The sequence below is a fragment of the Falco punctatus genome, assembly GCF_963210335.1.
Source record: "Falco punctatus genome assembly, chromosome: 2".
Lineage (NCBI taxonomy): Eukaryota > Metazoa > Chordata > Aves > Falconiformes > Falconidae > Falco > Falco punctatus.
Genome location: NC_137581.1, coordinates 10246455 through 10274204, shown reverse-complemented (window position 1 = coordinate 10274204; position 27750 = coordinate 10246455). Strand labels below are relative to the sequence as shown.

At 40.4% G+C, this 27750-nt stretch overlaps 1 protein-coding gene across 2 annotated transcripts in view; it reads left to right on the top strand.

Moving 5' to 3' along the window:
• NOX4 (NADPH oxidase 4) overlaps positions 1-27750 on the top strand; it is a 185842-nt gene that overhangs the window by 45490 nt on the left and 112602 nt on the right. Inside the window, exon 4 of one of the 2 annotated variants that reach the window (XM_080375146.1) lies at positions 9563-27429. In XM_080375146.1, coding sequence (XP_080231272.1) covers positions 27373-27429 — 57 coding nt within the window. In that variant the 5' untranslated portion in view covers positions 9563-27372. Of the gene's footprint in view, positions 1-9562; positions 27430-27750 lie in introns of those variants that run through there. The other variant, XM_080375147.1, reaches the window with a different exon arrangement.

Here is a 27750-nt window from a genome sequence, read left to right as displayed (position 1 = left end):
TTAGGTATTATCTTATGAACTGACAGAACTCAAATTCCATTCAATCAATGTCTTGATTAAATTGGTTATGAAAATTAAAATTGCCAGAACTGAAGTGAAAGCTAATCTCAAGATGCTTAGCATCTAAAGGAGAGAGTGTATGTATGGGGAGAGTGAGATAATTATTCCAGAATTTTGTTACTCAGATTACATTAAACATGAATGTATTAGTGAGGATTATTGTCAAATGGGGTGGGGCGGGGAGATGGGAAAGAGATGTTATATGCAACTTTTAGAGAGGACAAAACAGAATTTGAATGTAGTTGACTGAGACAGAATTTGAATGTAGTTGACCGAGTTGGTTATATGAAAAATTTTGCTGTGTAATTTGAAGAAGTAAATCCTTTACCAATGGGATGGTCTGTGGGAAATGCAGAAAAAGGAACATGAATTTCCCAAGAGCAAAAAATATTCAGTAACACAGCCATTTTTCCTGATAAGATTTCTGGGTTTTGCTAAATAAAGGAGATGCAATAAATTTCCCCTATCTTGCCTTCAGTAAAGAATTTTAAAACAACAAACACAACGTTGTGATGTATTGAACAACATATTTCCACCAGAGAGAAGGAAGTTTTGATGCCATTGACCAGGGCTCTGGAAACCTGTCTGTGATTGTGGTCTCTTCCCAGCAATGAGTCATAACTCACCCTTGATATATACCTGGGATGCAAGACTCCAGACTACCCCAGAGAACATCTCTTGTTTCATGTTTGGCTAAGCAAAGCAGATCTTAAGCGGCCAGGTGATGGTGTTGGGAAGGAACAATTTAGAAAAAGAGAAATTAAATTGATAGAGAATATTGGAACAATTTCAGGATGGATTTCAGAGAACGTAAATACATTTAAGCTGGATAACAGAAGAAAGTATCTAGGTACCTGAAGAATGAAGCTGTATGATGATCATTCAGAAGTAACAGGAGCAGCAGAACTGAAATTAGAATGAAATTTAAGATGAAGCTTAATCAGTTTATGAGATAAACCTCCCTGAATGGTTCCTCAAAGGTCTGATTACACTGACTGAAGATGTTCCTCCCAGTCATGTTGGTTCTTTTCAGTGGACTAAGAATGGATTGATTTTGACAGAGAACAAGACTATTCAGCAGTTCTGACAACTGTCATTTCTACTTTATACTTTATACTTGTATATGGCCTATTGTTTACTACTGTGTCCTTCAATTTCAGACTATTTGATCTTCCTCTGGATAATGAGAAATATTTATGTTATGCTGAATTAGCTGATCCTGTTTGTTGATTAATGAATGACTTATGGAAAAAGAGATCTTCCATTATTGAGTGGTGGTAAGACTGTGTCCACTGTGATATCCAGAAAGTCAACCAATGCAAAATTATGTTCTCTTTTCCAAACAGATGATCATACCTATTTTCACAGATACTTACCTTAAAAATACTTTCCTGACTACCAGCCTCATAGAAAGTTACAACTTCTGTTGCCTTCTTGCAGCATTTGAAGAATTACAGCAGCAATATAGAGCCAGGACAAAGATTTAGAATGAGCAAAATTCTAACTGGCCCAAATGTCTCATTTTAATACACAGGCAAAGAAAAAAAATGAACTTATAATTTTCTGCTAAGGAAAACATCTCTTCAAGTACTAACATGAGCTATGATGAAGAAGTATATCATAAACAAACCATGATGGGACAGTTAAAATTTTTCAAACCATGATTAATGTCCTAAGTAGTTGCAGGTTTTTTTTAATTCAAGGAACTGACATTTCTTTTAAAGCAAAGAAAAAAATATTTTGTTTCTTATTTCCATGAAATGAACCAATTAAGGTCCACAAAAATGAAATAATTTGTTTCACTGTCACCCTAAAAATTAAGGTCAGTGTGTGGTGATATACAGTGGTTTGACTCCTAAGTCTTGTGTGTGAGGAACTTTTACTTATCAGCAGAACTTTCTGCTTTTGAACTACTGCAAAGAAACAAAAAGACATTTGAGATCTTTCTACTTACATTTTTCTGCCTGTACTTGAACTCAACCAACAACCTATTGATCCATAGGATACCACAGAAATATTGCTGCTCACAGAATTCTGCTGATAAGCCCTTAAAAGCAAATATAAAACCTCACACAGTTGCCAAGAATGGACCTATTAAAATGCCCAATATTAACAAACTGAGGTTTCTTTTACTGAAGGGAAAGTAGAACCTAGGTCCTAGTCTCTTGAGCCTGAAAATGGAACAACAGAAAATTGAAGCACAGTAAAGTGCCACATGAACTTCCACGAAAATGTGCATCATAGATCCAAAGCAACATTTTTTGTAAATGCTGAGGATCTTACAGTTCTTCTAGAGCTAGGAAAATATAGCTTGAACTCCCGGGATGACTTAGAGTTAATGATATCTACCAGGGAGAAGATTTATGTTCAGGTCAGTGCAAAAGTCTCCTTTGGTATGTGTGAGGGAGTATCGGGGATTTAGAACACAGGCATTAATGGCCACAGGATTTGCCTGGCAGGGGAGGAGCAGAGGGGCTGGGAGCTGGAGCAGTGGGAGGAAGGCGAATTAACAACCTGCCTCAGGCACTGAAATGCCTCAGTACAGCTCTGCCACCTCTAAACAGAGGTATGATGCCTCCTCTGTAAGAGGAAGAGAAGTGGAAATTATTCCAGCTCACTCCTACACCTTTGCAAGATGAGGGTGAGAGGGTAGCATCTCTGTGAAGGAACTGAGCTGCTTATAAAAGAGAAATTCTTGTAAGGGTGCATCAAGGTGTCTGGCACCCTGCGCTGCTCAGGAGCATATAGGAAGCAACAACCTCCCATTATATAATTAACTAATTATGTTTCTCAGTAGAATTAATTATATTTAAAATTCACTCACGATCATAATTTTTATGTCTCTACATGGTAGCTATGATTTTATTCTATTACAGTTTGAATTATAGCACCGTAAATCTGCTCATTTTTCCACTTCTGAACACTTTTCATCCCTTCATGTCTTCAGCACAGCTGCTATTTCTGAAGCAAAGGCAAAAGGGGAATACAACATTTTCCCTTCTTTCTATGACTTCTCAGAACTGTTTTATTGCCCCATTGGGAAAAACATTTTAGCAAGGCTACACATTATGCATAAATTGTTTTCTGTTTTCTCTGGAGGAGAATGCTTTCTGCTTTATGATCTAGAAGGTGATTCACTGTCATTACTGAGCTTGTGTAACCTAGAAACCTTATGTGCAACATAAACCTCTGCCATTACATGCAGCATCTCATGGCTGAAGGCTAGTTTTCACTATTAGAGATGAGGATGTGATGAATGAGGTACTTAAAACTCTCAAGGGGTGGGGTGGGGGAGAATCAAAATGTATTAGCTAGTTATGCAAGTGCATTGAGAATTTGTCAAAGAATCTTTCAGTCACAATATGCAGCCCTTTTACCTTCACCTCAGCTACTATCTTCCTGTGAGCATATACCCTTAGTGCAAGACAAAAGAGATTTGGTTGCACAAGCATCCGTGTACATGGGAAACATCACTTAGACATTTGAAACCAAACTGAATTTCATTTGAACTGCGGTAATCTAGAGAAATATGAATGAGTTAAATTAAATTGATTTGGATTAGACTTTGGATTAGGCAACAAAATTTAGCTCAAAGCTTACAAATCTTTTCCCTAAATTACTATAATTTTTTTCGCATGTAAAAGGCTACCAAGACGAAATCATTTATATGCCACACAGTGTTGTCTTGATTTAAAAAATCCTCACAACCCAGAATCCCCAAATAAACACCTCTGAACTGAAATAACTTTTCATTTGTTCCTTTAACAGAAAATATTATTTGCAAACCTAAAATATTTTGGGGAAATAAGTTCTGCTATGGTGTTCTGTCAGAACATTGGAGAGAGCTTATCTCTGTGTTGTGACCCCATGCTTCACTGCAACATGGAGAAAGATGTAGCCCCATTGCGGTCTGGAACCCCTGTGGTTTTCATTTCCTTTAAAAAAGGAGAATTCTGTGTCCCAGCTTGGTGGAGAAATAACTTTGTGCTGGAATCAATGCGTGTGAGCAGATGACATAGTTCTGGATGTGCATAACTACAGCCAAGAAGTCTGTTTCAGCTAGCACATCGTATGGCCTTCTCCCAGCTTGCTAGAAGGGTAGTCCTGGTTAGCCTGAGAAGGTTTTTATCGGGAAGCAGGTGAGGGATACAGCTTGTTTGCTGAAACTTAAGAAACAACTAAGAGGAAAACAGATAAGTTAAGGCTTGGACCAATGTGGCAAAATTGACTCTTGTCAAGAGAAATAGTCAATAAAGCTGAATGCTGTGTGGAGCTTTGTGGGCTTGGGATACTCATCTCAGCATGCTGGAGGACAGGAACGAAGTGTATGAACAACATAAGATGAATCTGCAGAGACACCCTCACCAGAAAATAACTTTTAGATTAGCACTTTTTTATTTTAGTTTAATTTTTAAAGCAGATTTTTCCTTTGTTCTCCTTAGAAGAGAAAGTCAAAGCAATATTCTTGTTAAATGTGTCTTAAGAAGAATACAGGCATTCAGGAGAGAATTTATTTGCTCTGAATTGTTCATAACTTTCCCTACTGCAAAAAATATCTTGGATAATTTATCTTACTGCTTACAGTGCATATGATGATATATTCCTTTATGATGTTAATCATAATTCCTCCTTAATATTTCTATGGGAGAACTAACCTTCTGGTCTCCTTTAATTTTGGTGCATTTTAAACTTCCAAAATATCCACTGTATTCATATGGAGGAAAAGGAACTGCATTACCCCTCTTAATGCTAAACTTGAGTTCTCCAAAGTGTTGCTGGAGCAGATTCATGGCCAGCTCACTTCTTACAACCAGCCGACTCAGGCAAAAATAGGATGAGGTCATCTCTTTCGAGTGTCTGAACATTTTATGCTGTGCTACTGTCCTGAGCACATCTTCTTTTCCCTGAGGTTCATGTGCATCTCTTTCCAGACAGGCAAATATTTTTAAAAAACCAAAACAACGAACAACAACAAAGAAAAAAACCCAAACCACCCCCCCACCACCACCCCCCCCACCCCCCCCACCCCCAACTCTTAAAAGCTGGTCTAGCAAATCAAAAACAGAGAATCTTGCCAGGAAAAAAAAAAAATCTTCATTATTCAGTCTCTGTTTATCTCAGTTGGAATGACTGATGACTGTTTTTCTTCTGCTCTTTGGCTGTTTCCTCTTTTCAAACTTGAGTTTAAAAACTTCATAACAATGTTTAAACTTCAAGTAATAATACTATCCAAACATCCTAAATCTTGGAGTGCAAATACTCAAGATACTTAGCTTAGTCTTCAAAATTGCTCACTGGGCAAGTTTATTAACTTGCTAAGAGTGTCTCCAGGAAAGCAATGATACTAGTTATGTTTGATACATCGATAAATTTTAATTGTTTGAAGACTAGTTAAGAAACTACACTCATATGTGCGTAAGCGCAGCATATATTGAATGATAAAAATATTCTTATTTTTCTTTAAGAAAACAGAAAGCATCTGATTTTTCCTCATGGTGGTGTTGGCCCAGTGCTTCTGAACAGGTTATTATGGCTCAAAACATCCTCAAATGAACACACATGCAGTTTTCAAATAAGATGCAAGTTGGAGGACAGGTCAGTCATACCAGTAGGTTTCTACAGATTGATATGAAGTGTACCTATGAATAATTTGCTTCTTAATAAAGTTATAGGAAATGCCAAGGGAAAAGGTCATATACCTATGATGAGGAAGTATCTCCTGGAAAAGTGATTCTGAGATAGGAGCTGGGACACGATCCATAGCAAATCAAGTGCAAACTTCAAGTGTGGCAGTGTAGCTGAAGGTAAACACTGTGTTTGGATCTAACATGACAGGAACTTCAGTTAGAATAAAGAGGTGTTTTAGCCATGGGCAGAAGAGAGAAGACTACTGGAATATTTTTTCTAGATCTGGTTACTCTCTTCAAACAGAAGTATCAAGCAATTCATAAGCATTCTGAAAAGAAGTGAGAGATTTTAAACTTGGTTTCAGGTGTGATAACTGAGCCTAATTAGTTTACAAATAGAAATATTGCAAAGCTGATAAAGGTACCTTTTGAATATACCAACAGAAAAAAAGAAATCCAACAGGATTGATCTAGGAGAACAAGTTGTGCCCAAGATCCAGTCTTTAGAAATTGATGACATATCAATTCAGATTGAGAATGGAGTGAAACACTTGAACAGGGATGTTAATAAGCTACTAAGAACTATTACCAATGGCTGTGGAAGATTATTTATTTATTTATTTATCACTTAAGTGTTTAAATGAAAGTGGGTATAAGAAATTGGCTTTGGCATTAAGTATTTATTCTATATGCTTGCTGTAGGAATTGCTGGATGAAGTCTTTTAATCTGTGATACTCTGAAAGTAGGGCAGAATGGCCTTAATTGTACATTGCTTTTAAAATGCTGGTTTTTGAGAAGTAGTTGCTGTTGAAATCCCCACTCTTGTACATCAGGTTTGACAGAATTTCTCAGCTGCATCTCTGTAAACCATTATTGGCCAACAATGAATGGCATCTTCTGTTGGAGACTGTGATTCAAGCCCTCTCCCAATCAAAAGCAAAGAATTCCAATACTTCACAGCAAGTCCTAAAAGAACGGAGCTAGCTGTGGAAGTAGACTGGGAAAAGACCATTGAAACCCAGCTCTTTGAAGAATGTGAAGATACAAAAAATTTTAGAAGAGATGTTTCCTCAGAAACATGTTGTTGGGGAAAAAAAACAACCCAAAACAAAAAACCTACGCATAATGATTTCTAGAAATCCCTGTTGATGCTGAGGGTACTGATATGTAGCCAGTATCATTATCCACTAAATTTTTCTGAGTGTAAAGTACTTTACAACATCTTAAGGTGAGCATTATGGACACAGCAATTGGTGATTCTTTTATGGCTAGTAAAGAAGGGAACAACTTACTCTCTTCTTCCTCCTAGGTCTCCCTTAATGAATCCTTTTTTAAAAAAATGTTTTCACTTGCCCTCTGCATGTCCTGGCTCTATTCCTGTCACTTGTGCATTGACCATTTCCTCTGTCACTGCAATAAACATGTGGCACACAGTGGAGATCCCGTGAAGCAGAGGGAGAGTACACCTACAGCAATATGTTATCGCAATTGCTTGCCCCCCAAAAAAGTAAGATGTCTTTTATTGGTAAGATTCACCTGAATTCGTTTTAACTAGAGCTCAAAATGCAAACAGTTTGATTTGTAGCAGAGCAAGAGATTCAGTTCTTGACTGTGAAATTATAAACACCATTTCAAAAGAAAACCTCAGAAGTAAGAAGGCGTAAGCTGCAGAAACATGTTGCTGATGTCTTGTCCCACCTGGCACTTGGTGCAGACTTGGACTTGCAGGTTTCCATCTCCAGGAGCCTCTGCACATGAGTGTTATAAGAAGGCACTAAATGCAAATGAGAATTCAGAGCAGTTCCAAGGAACGCACAGTTCTTTCTCCGTAACAATGGAGTCTTATTATACAATGACTTCTATTAACCTTATTCTTTGGGAGGACAAACCCACTCTTTTATTCTGGATCTGAACTGCATTTTGAAATGCAATTAGGCTTGGTTGTGTTGCTTTCTACCTCAGGATGACTTTCCTGTTATGAAGTCAATTGCATTATAATCTGATCTGATTTTTTCCCATCCAAATGTGATTTGCCTTGTGAAACTTTGTATGGCTTCAGAACAACTGAAGATAACATAAATATTTATCCGTAGATTTTGATAATCTTTCAATCCTTGACATGTCTCTGGCTTTGCAAGAAGGACCCTCGTTCCAAGTTACCGATATAAAATCCAAGGCAGTCTTTAGGGTGGCTTCGCTGTAGTGTTTCAAGGTTTTCTCCTCCTGCCTGCAACTTTTGGTTGATTTTAGGGGCCAAGCCTGATGACTCGCTCTACGAACTTCTGCAGCACCCTGATCCTTGTTTTTATGCTTTCTGTGGATTGTTTGTTATGTTTGAATGTTTTACAGAATTAAACTTAATAAAATCCCATTTAATAAAGACAAGGACTGGGAGTTCTTCGTCTCCTTATTCCCATTTCTCATTTTTTAAAATGTTGTTTACCATTTTCCTTTGGGTTTTAGCAGCTTCACATTCTTTCAGATGACCTTTCTTCTATTTGTCTTCAGATGTGGCTAAAACCAGCTCTGTTGAGATAATTAAATCATATCCATTTTCCTCTCTTTCCCAGTCCATGTTTAGTTATCTTCTGTGCAGCTATGTGATTGGAGCTGTCATTCTGCAGCTTCTTCCAAGCTGGGAGTAACATTTCTCTTCTCACTATTTGCTCACATATTATTTCTTCAGCCTCTTTCATGAGATCCCCAAAGTACCATCCTTCTTCAATAATGTCTCTTTTCACAGTTTGTTTCTGCATTCACATACTTTTTGATGCTGCTTATTATTGCTAAGGCTTCCTTTTCTTTAGATTTTTGTTAGTTTCTCCTCCTGTTAGGACACACTGTACCATCCACTAAGTAGGATTCTTGATGGGATTTGACAGGTAGCTAAGTGGCTCAGTACCATCCAAAATATTTGTAACTTAGGTCACATCTTTTAAGGATTCCAAATCAGCTTAGTTTCATCACCTGCAGCTCTTTGATGTTACTTAAATGTTGATGCATATCTTTTCTAATTTAGTCAACATTTTAAAAAAAGGAAAAACCCCAAGCTTTTATTTTCTGTTGTTCATTTTGTTTCATAAATTTGAGCTAAAGTGTGACATTATTCTTCTGTATTTTCTGTAAAGTTTTTCTCTGCATATTTACTACAACCTTTACACATTATCGTATTTTTTCTTGGTTTTATTCAAGCTTTAATTGGTCCTATTCTGACTAAACCTGACAATTGTCTTAGTTGATTATACAAATCTGTTGGCACTTCTAAAATTCTTTGTTTCTTCAGTGTAAACCTTTATTCCTTACATATATTTGAATTACAGAGTCCAGAAGCAATGTCAGGCCTCTGTTGAACCAATGCTACACAGTGTCCACCTCTTTCCAAAAGGTTATAGTACTACTCAGAGAGCAACAGAGAAGGCAACCAATGTGATTTGAGTTTGAGAAATAACTTATAGCAGAACTGAGAGGTATTGTCCAGAAAGAAACATACCTTTGGGGAGGAGAAGACATTCAGGTCTTCAAAATCCTGAGTGCTTTGATAAAAATCAGTACAGAACAATTGCACTTCTAAAAGAATAAGCAGGAAATGTCAGATGAAACTGGTAGGTAAGTGGTCTTAAGCAGGTGAAGAAAATACTCGTTGATCTAGAGTTCAGCCGTAGAATTTCTTAGCAGTGGAGGTAGTGGTCACTGAAAGTCTACATGGTTCTTAAAGTGATGGACAATCAACGGAAGGAAAAACACCTTAAGGATTAAAATAAAAAAAAAGACTGACTCTCAGGAACTCCCTGGACCATGAATAGTGAGATGCTGGGTGAGTATTCCGCAGAGACATCCCTAAGACTCTTGCTGACTTCTTCTATTTTTTTCTTAGGCATCTGACCCTGGCCACTCTCAGAGACAGGGCAGCATATAAGGCCATTTGCCTGACCTGGAATGGATATTGCATGCTAAAGCATTCTTTTCAGGCTTTTATAATCCGAACTTGGATGCTTGGAATACAATAAATAATAATACAAATTACTTGTTGTCTTTCTGCATTTTGGCTCACTTAACATTGCACAGAGACTGGAGCCTCCAGGACAGTCAACTTTGAAAACTGGAATGGGTTTGCCGTGCTAGAGAGATGTATCTGTTATGTTTAGTCTACAGAAATAAATGTACTTGTGGGCTACAGAGCACATAGTCCCTACAGCAATTCCCTTGTGAACTGAATCTGCCTGTATGTTGCATAGCCTAGAGAACTATTTTGAAAAACTGGAGGCAAAGCAAAGGTAGTAAGTCCCAGTCCAAACTTTCTTCCCCAAACTGCTGTTTAACTAATACTTGACACATGCCTGGCAAGATGGCCAGAACTGCAAATTCTTTCTCAATCTGTGTGGGAAAAAAATATCTTCTATCATCCTGCTTTGTTTATTTAGCACTGACAAGGCACAAAGATGAGAAGGGCTATTGGTCTTGTAAAGCTTGTAGTGTAACAAGTGGAAAGCCAACATAATCGGAGATCAGGAGAGGGAAAATGGAAGGATGTAAGAATCAGTAAGCATTTTAGGGGACAACCACTCTAGTTTCTTACCTGTAAAATGAGGACATGTCACAAGGCTACGTGCAAATTTGTGAAAGTTAGAGACACTTATTTTCTGCAGTAATGCACACAATAAAAAAGTTCCTTAGGAAGCAGAGTATCCAGTGTGCAATGCAATGTGAAGAAGTGTGAGGCCACACACTGGATGGAGAGGATTAAAAAAAAAAAGAAATAAAGAAATAAAAAGAAAATTCCAAAATGCAAGATGGTTCATTTGTTAAGCACCCTCCATCAAAGGGTCTAACTTAATAAGAACCCCAAACAACAAGAGCTATTAAAAGTAGACACAGTCTTCTGGAGACAAAAAAACCAGCCTGATTAACACATCTTGTCCTACAGTGGGTCTTAGTCAATGGTCAATGTGAAAGGATGGCATGTTCTTTTGGTTGGTTTCTGGATTTATTTTGGTTCAGTGTCCCATCCCTGCCCCCCCCCCCCCCAATGGACGGGATTTTTTATTCTTTTTTTCCCCTTTTTAATTCTCTTAACTAGTCAGTCTGGTACCATATTTTTAGGGATATGTACAGTCTGTCCTCTACAACCTTGTGAGGTTTCTGAAGTCTTTTTGGACCTTGTCATGCAAATGTCTGTTCCCTGGAGCTGTCCCCAAACTGCATATTTTGTTGGTGCTGTGTTAGTTTGCTCAGTCTTTGTGGTTATGGTTCTGGATGCTGAACATATGTGCATGGCCCTAATTACCACAGTTCTGACTCTCCTTCCCTGCACAATAAGATGATATCTCCATTTTATCTGAGCTCAGTCACTTATTCATGCTCTTTCAGATGCATCATTTTAACACTGGCAATTCTCAAGCATCTTAAAGGTTGTGCTTCTACCCAGGCCTAGGTATCTCGTTCCCAGCAGGAATCAAGCTGTCCATTACATAATCTCCTCTGAAAATTGTAATGACAGCTGGGCTACATCTAGTAGGTTTTGTCAAAACTCTTTATCAAACTGGGGACTTTGAAAAATGCTATTGGATTTTTTTTCCCCCTTTCAAATACAGAGTAAGATGATACCTGTTTTCATTCAGTATTCTGATGGTGCAAGCATACAAGCAAGATGCTGAAAGATTTAATGGTGAAAGTACTCCTCAATCACAGGAAATTAAACTCACCCTACACGCTATGTGGGAGGGTACTCTAACTACCAGGCTGTCAGGCAGGCTGGGCTGGAGGCAATGTCTTCCCTCTGGTGATGTTGTGACACTTGGCTCTTCTACAGAAAGACTGTAGGATTTTGTAGGGTAGAAGACAGGTCTCTGAGCAGAGGAGGAAAATCTAGCAACCTCATTTCCAGTCTTTGCTCTAAAGTCTTTGATGTCTAAAACATCTGACTCGTAAAACAGAGTTAGAGGGTTGAAAAAAAAATGTTGTCTTATAGTCAAAGTAGGTGCTTATTTTTGAACTGCCTTTGACTGCTACATTAGTGAGACAGAGAACCAGTGTATTAATCTCACCAAAAGCCCCCCCGTCACCTGTTTATCTAGGTTTCTATGGCTCTGATCTCATTAGGATTAGCGAAAACAGTAGTACTTCCTGCATTACGTGAATACTGAAAGATCAAGGTTCTACCACTGATCTCCTTTTACAGACAGGATGCGAATGTACTGCAGCTTGTTCCTGCCACCAGTGCAAAGTTTTTGACACTGAAACTGTCTTTCTTCATATGGAAAATTCCTCTTTATTTTTATCAACCACTGTGGTGAATTGCTCCTTTTCACTGACACATCAAACATAAAATACTCGGGCTATGAAGTACCTTGGTGCTTATTACTTCTCATCTGCTATTACAGTGTCAATCACCAGCTTTATTCAGCCAGTACTGTTGACTTTCCTGGTCCAATTAGTAAATTCAACAGCAAACATAAACTGGGCTTTTCCCATTTTGCCTTCCTTGCTAAAAGAAGCTTGCTGTAAAACTCTTGAAAGCCATTTCACTAACCTCCTTCAAATCCTCCAGTATCATGCTTACAAAAAAACTTGACCATGCTGGTGGGCTTGTATCACCTATTATAGTTATTAATGTCCTTGATATTAATTGCCTTGACTTTAGTCCATCTTCTTGTGTGTTTTCTATCTTTGGAAAGTCACAGTCAAGGATGATGTTAGCCACTGATGGTGATATTCTTAACGTAAGTGGTTACTTAGATATATAACAAACACTTATGTCATTCTCCTCATGTATCCACTCATTGAGAATCTTTCTTTTAAGTGTGTTTTTTAGACATAGACTCATCAATCTTGGTGTAAACTAGTGATGCCTTTTTAGATACAATATTGTCAGACCTTTTCCATATTATGTTAGCATGATCATCTCTGGAATGAACGCAATTCAAAAGCAAACTTTTCAGCCCCCAGGCTAGGTTACCCCAAGGAACTGGCATGTCTACTAAGTTTGTTGTGCTGTTCAGAGTTACTTCAGATTTGTTCATTGAAATAACAGGAAGACAATTTTAAAAGTAACAAACAGGTTAAATAACAAACAACTCTAAAAGCTGTATTACAAAATGGTTTTGGTTTCCTTTCTTTCTTTATGTGGCATGATACAGGCACTCATTATACGTCAGTTTATGGCTCCTTCATGTTTCTTTCATTTAAGTGGTTTGATAATCAAAGCATGAGAAATGTCCAGCTAAATTAGAATTGCACTGAGCATATCTGACACTACTTTAAAATATGACTGTCTAGGCTAGCTTAAAAAACAGAAGGGCAACATTTGTGATTAGAAATGCTATATAACACCAATACTTTGTCAATTATTCTTGCTGTCAGAAATTCGACGTGCTATATGAGTTGTGTGAACTAATGCGCAGCAGTATTTCAAATCAAGTATTTGTGTTATTGTAAAAAAATTCTACAACTCTGCACAGGTAAGGTCACTCTTGCTGCCTTTGTTCCTGAAGAAGGCAGACTGAGTGAGGAAGCACTGTTTCTCAGGATGCACGGCTATTTGCTTCCTTTGAACAATGGGGTTTCTAAATTCCAGTTCTTCATTTCTACAGCAAAGACAAATAATACAGCTTAATGGGAAACCTAAAGTGAAATGTTATCTTGGCATTCAGTAGGCAATTGTGAATTCTAGAATTTAGCAATTATATGGAACAACAGGTAAACAAAACATTCCCCAGTGAGAATGACAGTTTCTCTGTGGTAGGTACAGATTCTTTGATGAGAACAATTATATTCCGAAGCACTGTGAGTTCTTTATTTAAAAATATAAAGTGTATATATTTTTATAGCTACAGCAGTCATAAAAAGGCAATAGATACAAAAAGTGTTCCTATTAAGTACTTAAAATTTAAAATAATGATGCTTACAAATAATGTGGGGCATAAAACAAATGGATAAAAATAAAAAATGCTATCAGGATCTTTAAGATGCATTTTCCAATCTATCATTGCAATGTTCTCTTTGGTTTTGGCTATAACAAAGAGATGTTACTTTCAGTAAATATATATTTGTGTTTATACATACGTGCGCACATGTACTGTGGATTTTTATTAAAAGAGGTTGACATTTAGGATTGTGGCTATACAAACAGCACTCATATGATGCACAGGTTTGCCTGGAAGATGGGACGAACTGTTGTATCTCTCCTGTATTAGCACTGCTCAGTGAGTGATGCCTATTTTTGTGTCCTGGGAGATGTGGTGACCACCCAGGTGCTCAGCACTCCCATCCAGGTATGACTGTCACCCTTGCAGTATATCTTACCTGAGACCTGGCTGATTGATGCATAAACAGATGATGACTGCAACATGCTAGTGGAATTACTGCACTCTGCTAAAAGGATAAATATTTGTATTAGTGCAACAGATGATACTGTTTAATCTTCTATGAGATACACATATATTTATATATTTAGTAATCCTACTAAACCTCTTAGAAACGGTTCGATAGGTTTTGAGGTGACTCTGCCTGTGCACTCTTCCCCTTCTTATTTCTTGCTTCCTTCTCTGCCCAAACTTGCTAAGACACCAAAATGTTCCTTGAGAACTTGATCTCAAGGTAAAGGCTGCAGAAGGTTGCTGGACTCTCCGTTCCTCATCCACTTTCCTAATATGCAGGACCATCCCCGCTCTGCAAGCATCTACCTTCTTCACTCGCCTTTTGAGGTTGCTAATCTCAAATGCTCAGCAGCACCCCTCTAGGGAGCATTATTCCTCAGGGAGAAGGGATGTGTGGTTTCCTTCTAGTGCAATCTCCTTCCAGTTGCAGGATAAGGAATTTTGTGCAGATACCAGAGGGGACTGCAAGGAGATATAGATGTAGCACGGGCAGTTGGTACAGAAGTAGAACATAGGCTGGAAGTCATGGATTCTGCAGTAGACTTGGAATATATCTATGCTGGTACTACTGCTACAACAATATTACTTTATTGCCCACCACTGAGTTTTTTTAGAGGTTGTTAAAAGAAAGGAAAAGGGAGGGGAGAGGTCTGTTTCACAGAAAATATTGGTATTTTTAATCACAATGAAAACTATCTTCAAATTTGTTCCAAAGTGGAAATTATAAAAGTCTTGTTTTGGAAAAAAAAATAATGGCGGGTTTATTTTTTATAGTTAAATTTTGTAATGCCTTGTTAACATTTATCACATCTTCTTGAAAAATATCATAGCATGTCAGAAGAAACACTGTAAAATTCTGTGTCTGAAATTACAATAGTCATTGAATACTAATAAAAATATCTGATTTTCTGAATCCATCTGCTTCTACTGCAATAGTGTGGCATGTCACACAAAAGAAGGTAACCATCTGGTGAACTAATTTAAGGAGCAGCTTTTCTCAAGAAGTTGTGTTATCTTGTTAATGTGCTGCTCAGCAGCAATGCTAGGAGCTGGGACTGCAACTGTGAATTTATACTTTCTGTTCGTGTTCTCCCATTTGTGGCAGAGTCCAGATATAACTTGTGCTCTTATTCCTTTTTGCTGCCCAAATTTTGCATCATTTAGTGCTCTGGATGAGAGTTTCAATGCATATCCACACCCTAGCCACCCCTGGAAACTGGTGGTAGGAAAACACAGGTCTAAATCTCCTTGGCCTGAGGACAAAACACCTAGGTTCAATGTCAGATGCCACTCAATGATAGGGTCTAGATCTAACGATCATCATCAGTGACCTGGGATTTGCTCAATTGTTTTCTTACTTCACTACCACCATGAACTATGTTTTGGTTTCTTGGGATGAATTGAACATATGATTCAAAAAAACCCCTTCATGAAGGACCTATTTCCAAAAAGGAGCTGAAATGTTTTCAGACCTCAACCATTATAAATTGATCAAGTTGATGTATGTCTGGAAATTTTAGATGGGTACCAAAATCCTCAGTTTCCCTCAAGAGAACATGTCTTGGTACGAGAAGATGTATCCAGGTCAGTGTAGATGACAGGTAGCGCTACTACTGGTAGAGAAACCTGATGAGAATGTACCTGTGATTTCCTTTACTAACGTGTAGCAAAACAAGGGAAAGAGAGAAATGTTGAGAATGAAAGTGAGCAGCAACCAGCTAATATAAACAGTTTTCTGCTGAACTAGTTTTTTCCTATCAAAAGCATTAATTCTTGTCAAATAAAATCTTACGGATTTACATACTTTAAAATGCCAGTACCATAGTATTTCAGCACTCTCCTTGTAGATGCTGGGGAATGTTATCTGATGAAAAACTCTGGCATTGAACTGAAAAATTTATTTCCTTTGGGAAGAAATTTAATTACAGAAAAATGTTTTTCATTTTCGCAGAGAGTTGACTATATCTTTTTTGTTTATTTCTTTTTGTCTCTGTTGTCAGTCAGTTACCTTTACTGGCACAAAAATGTAAATGCATTTCATTCCTGGCAAGCATATTTCACCTTCCCCTACTGTCTCTTAATCAAATAGAAAAAATTGCTTTGTATTAAATTATTGAAAAATTATGCTGTTTACTGACCTTTGGTTTTTAAACATCTTTATAAATCTTTCCACTCTAAAGTCCTTAAAATTAATTAATATTAACTGTTTAGTTGATACTGTAATTCACATTTTTGGCTTCCAAAGTACATGATGATAGCTTAAATTCCACTGAGGGTATAGGGTAATGAAAAGAACATCCAAAAATCTGCTCAAGATTACTTGGTATATCATTCATTATTAAAATGATTTAATGTGCTTCAAACTGTGTATGTGAGGGATTTTTTTTTTTAAATAACATTTAAGGATTGAACCTGCTTATAGGCCACTAATTACCAAGTAATGAGGAGTTACTGCTGTAATTCCAAAGGCCTAGCATAATTAAAAATAGATGTTATTAATCTATTCTAGTTTATAAAGTGTTCATAATACTATAAACATAAAAGGATGGGTTATGATAGAATTCTTACTTCAGGGAACATTTTTTTCAAGTTAGTTATATCTTATATATTTTCCCTGAGATTAAAATTTGAATTACTGAACAATTCATTTTGAATGTACATGAATTGAAGAAACTTTGTCATTATCTTCTACAGTATTCCTTTATTTTTTAATCACTGGGGCTAGACAAGGAAAAAATGTTTGAAGAAAACATGTATGAAGAAACAAAGCACTTCCTGATACAATAAATATTTGCAAAAATGTTTGTTCATAAAGAATGTACACTTATATTTTCCTAACAAGGGACCTAGTAAAAAGAAGATTGTCTTTGTATGTGCTCCATGCTTTTTTCATCAGCTACAGATCTTGGTACTTTTATTCAAGGTGTCTCTGCTTCTGTGTTTCTTCCATTTATTTGTTTTGGGTTTAGCTTGCAATACTTTCATATGCAAATGTAAACTTTGCTCTTCTAAATTGCTGTGTAGCAAACCCTGCCCTGTAATAAATTCAGCCTTGGCACACTTGCCTTTCAGAGCAATAACATGCTCTTTTCTGAGGATATTTCTTTTCAACAACCTTTTTCATTGACGGATTTCAGCGACTTCTTCTTATGCTTCTCTTCAATGAGAGAAAACCAGTGAGTTTGGTTATAGTCCTTAGTTTCAGTGAGGCTTAACATAATCCACTGTGGCACTGTTCTCAGGAGGAAGCCTTTGGCAAGCATATATTGGACCTGCAATATAGAAAGGTGACTGCAGCATATTTTTCAGAGTCACCACATAAATAAGGAAAAAGAGAACAGTGCTGTCATAAAACATGGCTGGGGAATACTAAACCATTGTGGAAATAATTTACTTACTGTGCAGCTGAGAGGTATGACTGCCATGCAAGAATATTTATTCCTTAGTTGCAGAATTGGTCTCACAAAAATTCAAGACCCACCTGTCATGATGCTGTTCATTGGTTCAGTTTAAGCAGTCTCACCAGAAACTGTGTTTCATTAATTTGCAAGGTCTTGTGGAATGCTTGTGGCACCAGAGGAATAAAGAACATTCACTTTAATATGTGTCCTTATTATACAATGAGGAGACCTTCAGATTCTCCCAGAAGACTGTCTAGTAAGAAAGCCCAAAATAGTTTCAGATAACTAAAACCTGTCCTAACTTTCTACCTAGATATTTTGCAAAAGAATCCCAAGGTCTGAAAAAAAGTCATAGCATCACTTAGTAAGCATATCTATCTATGCAAGCAAATCATAAACCTCTAGATATTCAATAACAATTACATGTGTTATTAAAACTGTACATACATATAAAATCAAGGTTTTCCAGCCAGCGGCGTTTTGTGTCACGCAGTTACATAACGGCCATCTCTAATAAAACTGGTTCTGCTTACTCAATACTGAGGGGAGAACAAGGAGAAATATATATATATTGTGTTCCCAGTCTAACTGGCATAATTCCATGCATTTCAGTAATGTAGCTTCTCATTTACTCCTGTGCAAGATTAAACAAAGCGCTTACATACGTGGTGAAAGCCCTTTCTGAGTAAAGAAATCCCTGAACTGTAAGCAAAGTTAGACCAGACCTCAGTGCTTGAGTTTTTATTCAAGTTAAATGTGTGCCTAAGACCTTTACTGGATGAGAGCCTAATTGAATAAAATAAAGGATTTGAGTCTATCCCCAATAATCTTCTCCATCATGTTCACAATCTTTCTTCTCTAAACTATCTTGCCTGATACTGTTTACCTTGTCTTAGCACTAAATGCAACATGAGCCGCAGAAAGTTCTACATGTTGTTGGGCTTTATCAAGCTGAACAGGGGGTGGGGATCCTCTAACATTGTGAGATTGCCTCTGTAGGTCACAGGAAGCAAGGAACAGGAGTTAAATTTGCAGTGCAGTTAATTGCCAAGTAAGAATATTAAGTATTACTTCTACAAAAATAGTTGAATCCTGGAGCATGGCCCCATAAATGTGACAATAATAGGCACATTCTCAACAGTGTTCAAGAGGATTTTCATTAAGAGAAAGAAACATTGTGTTCAGTATTAAATTGAAAATAAACCATCAGAAATAACTTTGCAATTCTGACCCCAAAAACTGCCACTAAAAACGGAGGGAGTGGTGAAATCAGGACGGCGTCTGACTGTTGGGAGCCCTGGGGGGCAGTCCCCAGCTGTTGTAATGATTGGTGGAAGGTGTGTTTGGACTGGAAAACATTTTCTGAAACTTTAATCATTTAACAGTCTTCCACTTACTCTGGAAGATATTATACAATCCTTTTCATAAAACAATAGAGCTCTAGCATTTAACAAGTGGTTTTTTCCCCACTACTCTTAATGGAAAGCTGTTCCAGCACTTCATTGCACCTCATCTAGTTTCCAGGCTAATTGTAATCATGAACAGGGTATAAATATTTATCCACGTACTGGTGTTCCCCTTTATTTAACGAGTGGTAGAGTACTTTGCCTCATTAGCGTTTGCATTTTTACTGCCAACTGTAGTTGCTTGTTCTGACTGAATCTCAGACCATCATTTCTCTCCAATCTAAGCAGATCTTGCTTTTTCACCATACTTGTATTACTCCTCAGCTCCCCAGCAAGTGCAGCTGTATGGCACACTCAGCTTTTTTGCCTTAAGTTTATACTACTGGTCTGGCAGGTTCCAGTCATTCCTTATGTGTTGAGGTGTTTTTTTTTATTATTATTTTTAATTTATTTTCTTTTTATTTCTTTTTTTATTACTTTTTTCTTTCTTTTTTTTTTTTTTCTTTTTTAAATTGGTGCTGTTACAACCCTTCCTCTTCATGTGAGCATTTGGACATTTTCATACCTCTGGCAACAGCATGTATTGCACTTCAGATTCCCTATCTGTACAGACAGCAAGATTCGTCTTGGAGGCAGCCTAAAGGCATCCTTCAGGAGGCAAATTTTTTTAAGACAATGTCATTAGAGGAGAAGCATCTGAATAGCTCTTTTTTTGCATTCCCATGGGAATTCCTTTCTCAAATGTGGAGACAGCAGCGATCTTCCACGAAGTAGTCTACCTGAGTGATTTGAGCAAGTTTTACAAAGACAAATGTAACCCCAGATTAAATAAGAGTAGTAAAGTTGGCTGAGGGACTTTTATAAGAGGATTCTGATGTGTGACAACGTGAATAGACAAAGAACGAACTCTTCCTCAGCTAGGAATTTATAGTATCTGGGATATCTGGCCAAAATATGGTAACTTTTAATCTTGCTGTATCGAAAGTTCTTTCCTGATTTAACTTTTTTCTTTCTTATCATGGATAAAAGTCGGCTTTACTTCTCAGAGCTCCTTTGCTAGCTTTGTGCCCTCCTTTGCCCTTGCCTTTCCAATTTTTTTTCCTGCCCCACTAACTGTGTAGTAAGAGCACAAACAGCAGTTTGGTAGAATTAACACGGAAGAACGTGCCAATCTTGGATCTGCAGTCTTGATGCTTGTAACTTTACACTCTTTGGAGGAAATTTTTTTTCCAAGAATTGGAAAATTATGACTGTTTACTCAATGTTGATATTTATGATGCTTACATAAGTATGTTGTTGGATGTTGTACTGTAATCATTAAGAGTTTCTGTAAACTATGTTCTGTAAACTATCAGAACTGTAGTTTGTACTGTAGTTGTTTAAAATTTTTCAGTGAACAGCGACTGATGGGTTCTCAATGAGCCTGCTGGGAAACCTGGATATTGCAGATTATTTGGTACTGACCTTTGTGTCCTGGCACCACATCAGGATGCCCTGGCACAATGTTAGCATGCTGTACGTCACTGTGGGATGCAAGCTACTGGAGGTGTAAAAGACAGTTTTATTTCTTGTCTTCAGTTATTGCTGTGCACTCGTAACCAGCTCTCCCCTTCTATCTGAGAAATGACTGTGCTGATATGAAGCATTTCTTGCCCACTTTTTACTTATTTCATGGATAATTCCAAAACTCAGTTATTAACAATCCCACTAAAGCTCTGGCCTCCCTTTGAAGGATATAACTTTTTTATTTTATTAAGTACATATCACAAGGGATTGTTATTCAGTGGTAGTGTATTAGTGTGGTTGTTCAGTAACATTTTTTTCCACACCAGCTCTGTTCAATAGCTTTTATTCATGGTCTGGAAGCACCAAAAAATTTCAGTGCAGTGCTGTAGCTAAACTGGCAAGCACATTATCTTTGCCTCAGTCTTCACTGGCCAGTGCTCCAGCCACACCACCCGAGCTGCAGAAGGCAAAGGCAGGGACTGGGAGAATGAAGAACTGGCCACTGTAAGAAGATCAGGTTAGAGACCACCTAAGGAACCTGAAGGTGCAAAGATCCATGGGACCTGATGAGATGCATTCACAGGTCCTGAGAGAACTGGTGAAGTAAGTGGATAAGCCACTATCCATCACATTTGAGAAGTTCTGGAAGTCTGGTGAAGTTTCCACTGACTGGAAAAGGGGAAACATAACTTCTAGTTTTAAAAAGGGAAAAAAAGTTACTCCAAGGGAACTAAAGGCCAGACAGTGTCGCCTTGGTGCCCGGCAAAATCATGGAGCAGATCCTCCTGGAAACCATGCTAAGACACATGGAAAATAAGGAGGTGATTGGTGACAGCCAGCATGGGTTCACTAAGGGCAAATGGTGCCTGAAAATTTTGGTGGCCTCCTATGATGGGGTTACAGCACTGGTGGATGAGGGAAGAGCAACTGACTTCATCGAAGTGGTCTTGTGCAAAGCATCAGATGCTGTTCTGCGTGACATCCTTGTCTCCAAACTGGAGAGACATGGATTTGACAGATGGACCACTCAGTGGATAAAGAATTGGCTGGATGGTCACAAACAGTTGCGGTCAACAGCTCAATGTCCAAGTGGAGACCAGTGATGAGTGGTGTTCCTCAGGGGTCCGTACTGGGACCGGTACTGCTCAACATCTTTGTCAGCAACATGGACACTGGGATCGAGTGCACCCTCAGCAAGTTTTCTAATGACACCAGGCTGTGTGGTGCAGTCAACACACTGGAGGGAAGGGATGCCATCCAGAGGGACCTTGACAGGCTTGAGAGGTGGGTCTGTGTGAACCTCATGGAATTCCACAAGGCCAAGTGCAAGGTCCTGCACATGGGACAGGGCAGCCCCAAGCACAAATACAGGTTGGGTAGAGAATGGATTGAGAGCAGCCCCAAGGAGAAGGACTTGGGGGTGTTGGTGGGCAAGAAGCTCAATATGACCTGGCAACATGCACTTGCAGCCCAGAAAGCCAACTGAATCCTGGGCTGCATCAAAAGCAGCGTGTCCAGCAGGATGAGGGAGGTGATTCTGCCCATCCCTCTACTCTGCTCTCATAAGAACCCACCTGGAGTACTGTGTCCAGCTCTGGGACCCCCGGCATCAGAAGGACATGGACCTATTGGAGCAGGTCCAGAGGAAACCACAAAGACGATCAGAAGCTGGAGCCCCTCTCCTATGGAGACAGGCTGGGTGAGTTGGGGTTGTTCAGCCTGGAGCAGAGAAGGCTCCGGGGAGACCTTATAGCAGCTGCCAGTGCCTAAAGGGGCCGACAAGGACGCTGGAGAGGGGCTTTTTAAAGGGCAGGCAGTGACAGGACAAGGGGGAACAGTTTTAAACTGAAAGAGGGTGGGTTTGGATCAGATATTAGGAAGAAATTTACTGTGAGTGTGGTGAGACCCAGCCCAGGCTGCCCAGAGCAGCTGTGGGTGCCCCATCCCTGGCAGGGCTCAAGGCCAGGCTGGACGGGGCTGGGAGCAGCCTGGGCTGGTGGAAGGTCCCTGCCCATGGCAGGGGGGTGGGGACTAGGTGATCTCTATGGTCTTTTCTGACCCAAACCATTCTATGATAATATGATACAAGCTGAGGAGTATCCCATGATGTATTAAGATACTTGCGCTCTTACCTATACCAGTGAGCCTGGTTTTGGACTGTTGTGTGAAAAGAAGGGGGTTCCTCTTCAGAAAGGAAGATGAAATATCTACTAAAATCCCTCCACCTCTGGAAACATTGTCTTGGAGGGAATAACTAAGAACTAAATGCACAGCCTATTCAATTAACCAGAAAAAAAAAGGTAAAAAGGTGACTTTATAGTAAGTTACTTGAAACGGAAGAGGGATTTCTGAGGATAGACTAATTTACATGTAACAGCAAACTACATGATAATGCCAGTGCTCCCAAAATGGTTTTAGTCCTGTTTGGTCTAAAAATAATAATAATAAAAAAGCAAAGAATTATGAATTAAGGGATCACTTAGCTTGGTAGGTTTTGTGTTTATTTCCTTCTTCAAAGGTTTTAAAATAAAGTTAACAAACTTTTGTTGTTTGTTTTTTTTTTTTTAAAAGATCTGTTCAAGCTGAAACAGAGTTGATTGGCCAAATACAGAAATAATTGGTTGAGAATCTCTGGAATGCCAGTTTGGGGGAATATAATAGTTCCTTTGACTTCTACATTAAATGCAATATACATTTTAAGCCCTGTACTATTCTCATACCTGGTCTCCACTCATAGAAAAATCAAGGAAAGGCCCACAAATTCAGTGGAAGATGGATTGGACCTAAAACTTTTTAGAAGGTGCAGGATGCTGTGTGTTAATCATCCATAGATATGTAGTTTAATTCTGTAATAAGTGTTCAAGAAAGTCTTACAAACATTGGAAAAATAAATATAACTGGCATTTCTCTCAAATTGTCACGGAATGCACTCCAGCTGTATTTATTATACACATTTTCCCCATGTGCTATGTGCTTGCATTCTTTCGTGATGAACGATGGTGCCGTGTGTTGGAGTTGTCATGATATCTTTCTTGTTCCAATCAGGGATGTGTAGGAGGTTATTTGAGGACAAAATACTGTAGGACCTCCTGTCATATTTTTGAAGTTGTAGCATGGGACTGAGCAGTGGCTGAATGGCTTGGTTTAGGAGAGAGTTTGTTTGAATTGAATCAAAACACAGCCTATTAATGCTGCCAGGGCACTTGTGTCTTGCTGCCCATTTTGCTGCATCTACAAGATTCGAGGATCAGATCCCCATCTGCTGTTGTCTGACTTTTCATTTTGAAGTCTTTGGGCATAAATTCTACTTTTCTGGAAAGGTAAAGTGTGGGCCTGGGCCATGTCTGATATTCTTAGACACTACAGCAGAGTAAATAATGCATTATCGTGAATCATTGCAGCTTCACTGAAATTAATAAACTTGGCTGTCACCCAAATCTGGAGAAGCATTTCACCCTAGGGAGGCCTCCGACTCCATCAGGGAGCATACAAGAAAGCAAGTTGATCTTGTGGTATGCAGCAAATGTAAAGATCCAGTTTCAAAAAAGGAAAGAAATGACACAAGATGTAATGCCATAAAAACCATATGCCATTACATAGGATATTACTCACAAGGCGCAGATCTTAAGTGACATACATTTTGATTGTCATTTTACTCTAATGTTGTGACTACACACTAGAGTTATAGGAAAAATGATAAAGGCAAATGACATGTAGCTTAAGTCTAATGTTCTAAGAAACATAGGAAGTTAATCTGTGGGGAAACCTTTCTGATTCTGGTTTCTCCTGTGATTGCAGTTTTCTCCTGAACATTCTGAATTCAAAATTTGTTCCACATTTTTTCTTCCAATGGAAACAAAAAATGAACTAGCATCCCAAAATCTCCTTTTCCTAGATGATCTTTTCCATCCACCTAAGATGCATTCCTTAGATGCATGCTGCTGCCACTTGGCCAGCATCCCTTTCTGATTTTCTTTGACCTCTCTCTTGCATTCCTGGCTGCACAGTGGCTCACTTGGAGATTGTTTCCTTCTTCAACCCCGGTGAAAGGCAGTGGTTAGGAAACTTTCCTGGGATGTGAATACAATGGCTGCAGTTCTTTGAGAAAGGTCCAGCTCTCCCACTATTGGGCAAGTGCTCTAATCATACTTGGCTGTTATGCAGAAACCACACTTTTCCCATTCTCTGTAATGAAATTGGTGCCAACATTTCCTTCTCTTCCCAAGACCTCAGTGTTAAGGGTTGGTACTCTAAGAAGTCATGCTGGATCAATCCCCTTAGGGATGCACGCAGAATTTAAGGGCCCATCTGCCTAAATCTAGATTGCAACAGAGCAGATCAAGGGCCTGGATCACTCCCCAGACTGGAAGGACACAGTGTTGTGCTCACAATATGTGCAGTCACTGCAGGAACTTGCAGGATGATTACGATATGCTGAGAGGGAGACAGCTAGGAGTTTAGGTGATTTTACTCTGGATCAATCCCAGGTATGTGAGGAAAATTTCAGTACCAGATATCTTTTAAGCTACACCTGTAACGTTAACTACAACACTCAGCCAAGTGTTGTGAAGTACCTGAATAAGCTCTGGGAGAGTAGATCTGAACATAGTGGATGCTGACGTGAAGTAGACTTCAAAGGTAAGTGTGCGGTCAGGATGACTTTGCTGATGCAACAGAAGCAACCTTAGCAGATCAGTCTCTTTAGAGGGACTGCCTGCCTTGACATTGCTCTGAACAGCTGGTAGGACAAAGCACAGAGGTCATCATAATTGGAGGATGGATGCTCACAAAGCAGGGGAGACATGAGCTGGTTCTCAAATGATGTTTGAGATCATGTTATAATTTCTCTAATTATTCAGGTTATAACTAGCATCTATGGCCATTCTGAGTCCTCTCACCAATAAGTTTTAAACACGTGCTCATATAAACCATCTGGAATGGTTTAAAACAAAGAAGGAAGACAGAAAACTTCCAGAGATCCCTGGGAAGGCATGATTTAGCCACCTGCAAACTCAACCTTTTCTATGGAGGAAGAAAAACTTGTATTGGTTGTTTCCAGGGAGAAAGAAAAAGGGGGTGTTTTCCACAAAAACACTCCTTGCTCTGTACCTAGATATGATGTAGGATCCAATGTTGACTGAAGCATGACTCATATACTCCACATGCATTGCAGCACTTGGTAAGTGGGCAGTGAAGTACCGTTTCTGGCTCATGAGTCATCAGCTTCATGTGAGTGGGCAGTAAAATCCTGCATAAGCTGATTTTTCAGAGACATTTCTAAGGGTATTTTGAAGTATAGCATATGGCACGGGCAAATTATTTTGGTTTTGTTTGTGCTTGCTGCAGCTTCAGCTTTGGCCAAGGCCCCACATTATTAGGCCTGACATATCCTACAAGTTTTATTTTCTGTCATTCCAGCTTTGACATGCCTGTCTAAAGAAGTTTCATCATCTGGTTCTCTGTAAGCAGTTTCCATTTCTCTTTACAATCCAACAGAAACGAGCAAGTGAATGGAAATAGCAAACAAGATAAATAAAATGTACTATTTCTTCTGCTGTTAGAGCTGCTTTGGCATGAAACTATGGTTCTGGTGAGTCCTAAATTTGAACTATGTATGTTCCCTTTCACTATTCTCCTTTTAATGTCATTTGATGATATGAAATAGCTGTAATCCTCTGTCCTGCTGGTCCAAAAGTTTACCTGGCATGTCATACAACTGCAGAAATCCTGCCACTTTCTCAGACAGGGCTCTCACTGCAGCCACAATAACCCCAACCAAGTTTCACAGGAGCCATGCCCTACTTCTACTCTTTATGTGTAGGGCCACATATGGGTCAGATACTCCCTCCATCTTTAACTGCAGAAAGATGGTACGTCGCTTCATCCCAGTTTTCTCCGGACCCTTGGTACGTGGCTCATGAGGAACAAGAAAAATGCCAACTTTCAAGTTGTAAGAGAAAGACAGCCAGCTCAAGCTGCATTGGATGAGACTGCTCGGCACTGCTCCTTGGACTTGGCAACTCCTGGAAAAACAGCCTTGCTCTGCTGCCAGTTATCATTGCTGCTGCTATCTCCAGGATCAGCCCTGTGTACCACGATGCCTGGGTTGGAGTGGAAGCTCCCCTGGTGACTCATGAGGGTGTTGTATGTAAAAGCTGCTAGCAACAAGGGGGTTGTTAAAGCCATTCCTTAATATGAAAGTCAGCACCCGGGGCAACTTCCCCTCCAAAAAAAACTCACCCCAAAACCCAACACGAAGCCCGCCACAAAAAGCAGCCTGGTTGCAAAGCATAGCAATCGGGAGTGGGGACGTGGTGGATGCAGAGGTGCCCACAGCATCCCTCCCTGTGCCTGCGGTACGGTAGCACCCGCCGTGCCCGCACACTGGGCACCGGCGCCTGCCAGCAGGGACACCTGACGGGGCTGGAGCAACCTTGGAACATGCCCGCCTGGCCCTTCCCAGCTTTCGAGGACCTCACGTACAGCCCCGACGGTAGTTCCTCGGACAGCCTCTTTGTTTGCCCCCGGATCGCAGCACAGTTGCGCGCACGGCGGCTCCCCCGCTCCTCCTGCTCGCATTGCAGCCGGGGCGGGGGGCACGGGGCAACCCCACGGACGGGACCCTCCGTGGGCAAACGCGCTTTGCAAGACGGGGGCGGGGCGGGGGGGGGATGCGCAGCCGGCCGCACCGCTCGGCGGCGGAGGCCCCGGCGATCCCGAGCCCCTCACTGGGGTGGCTCCAGCCGAGCCCCCGGGGCAGCGCCGCGCACAAAGCGCGGCCGGCGGCAGACAAAGGGGCAGCGCCCGGTGGCCGCAGCGGGGCCGGGGGGGGCCGGAGCGCGGCGCGGCGGGGCCGGAGCGCAACGCCCCGGCGGCCGGAAGACAGGGCGGGGGGTGAGGGGTGGGGAGAGGGGAGGACCGGCTCAGCCCAGCTGAAAAGGAGGGCTCGGCCGCCCCCCTACCCCCCCGGGTCCTGCCCCGCAGGCGTCCGGCACCATGGCTCTGTCCTGGAGGAGCTGGCTGGCCAACGAGGGGAGCAAACACCTCTTTCTGGTGAGGGGGCTGCCCCCCGCGGGGAAAGGGGGGGGTCCCGGCCGCGGGGCTGACCTGCGGGGAAGGCTGGGGAGGGGGGCGCGGGGGTGCTGGCCCGGCGGGGGCACCGGGGAGCCCCGGGGGGCGGGGGGGCGCGGGCAGGGATGCGCGGCCGCGGTGGCTGGGATGCGCGCCCCGCGGTGCGGCTGGCCCCGGTACCCGCCCGTGCCGTGGCCCGGGGACGGGGCAGGCGGCCGTGTCCTGCTGCGGCTCGGCACGCGCTCTGCCGGCCTCCGCTCTTTGTTGGAGCCTCTGCGGGAAAGTTTGGGGGAGAAGATGAGG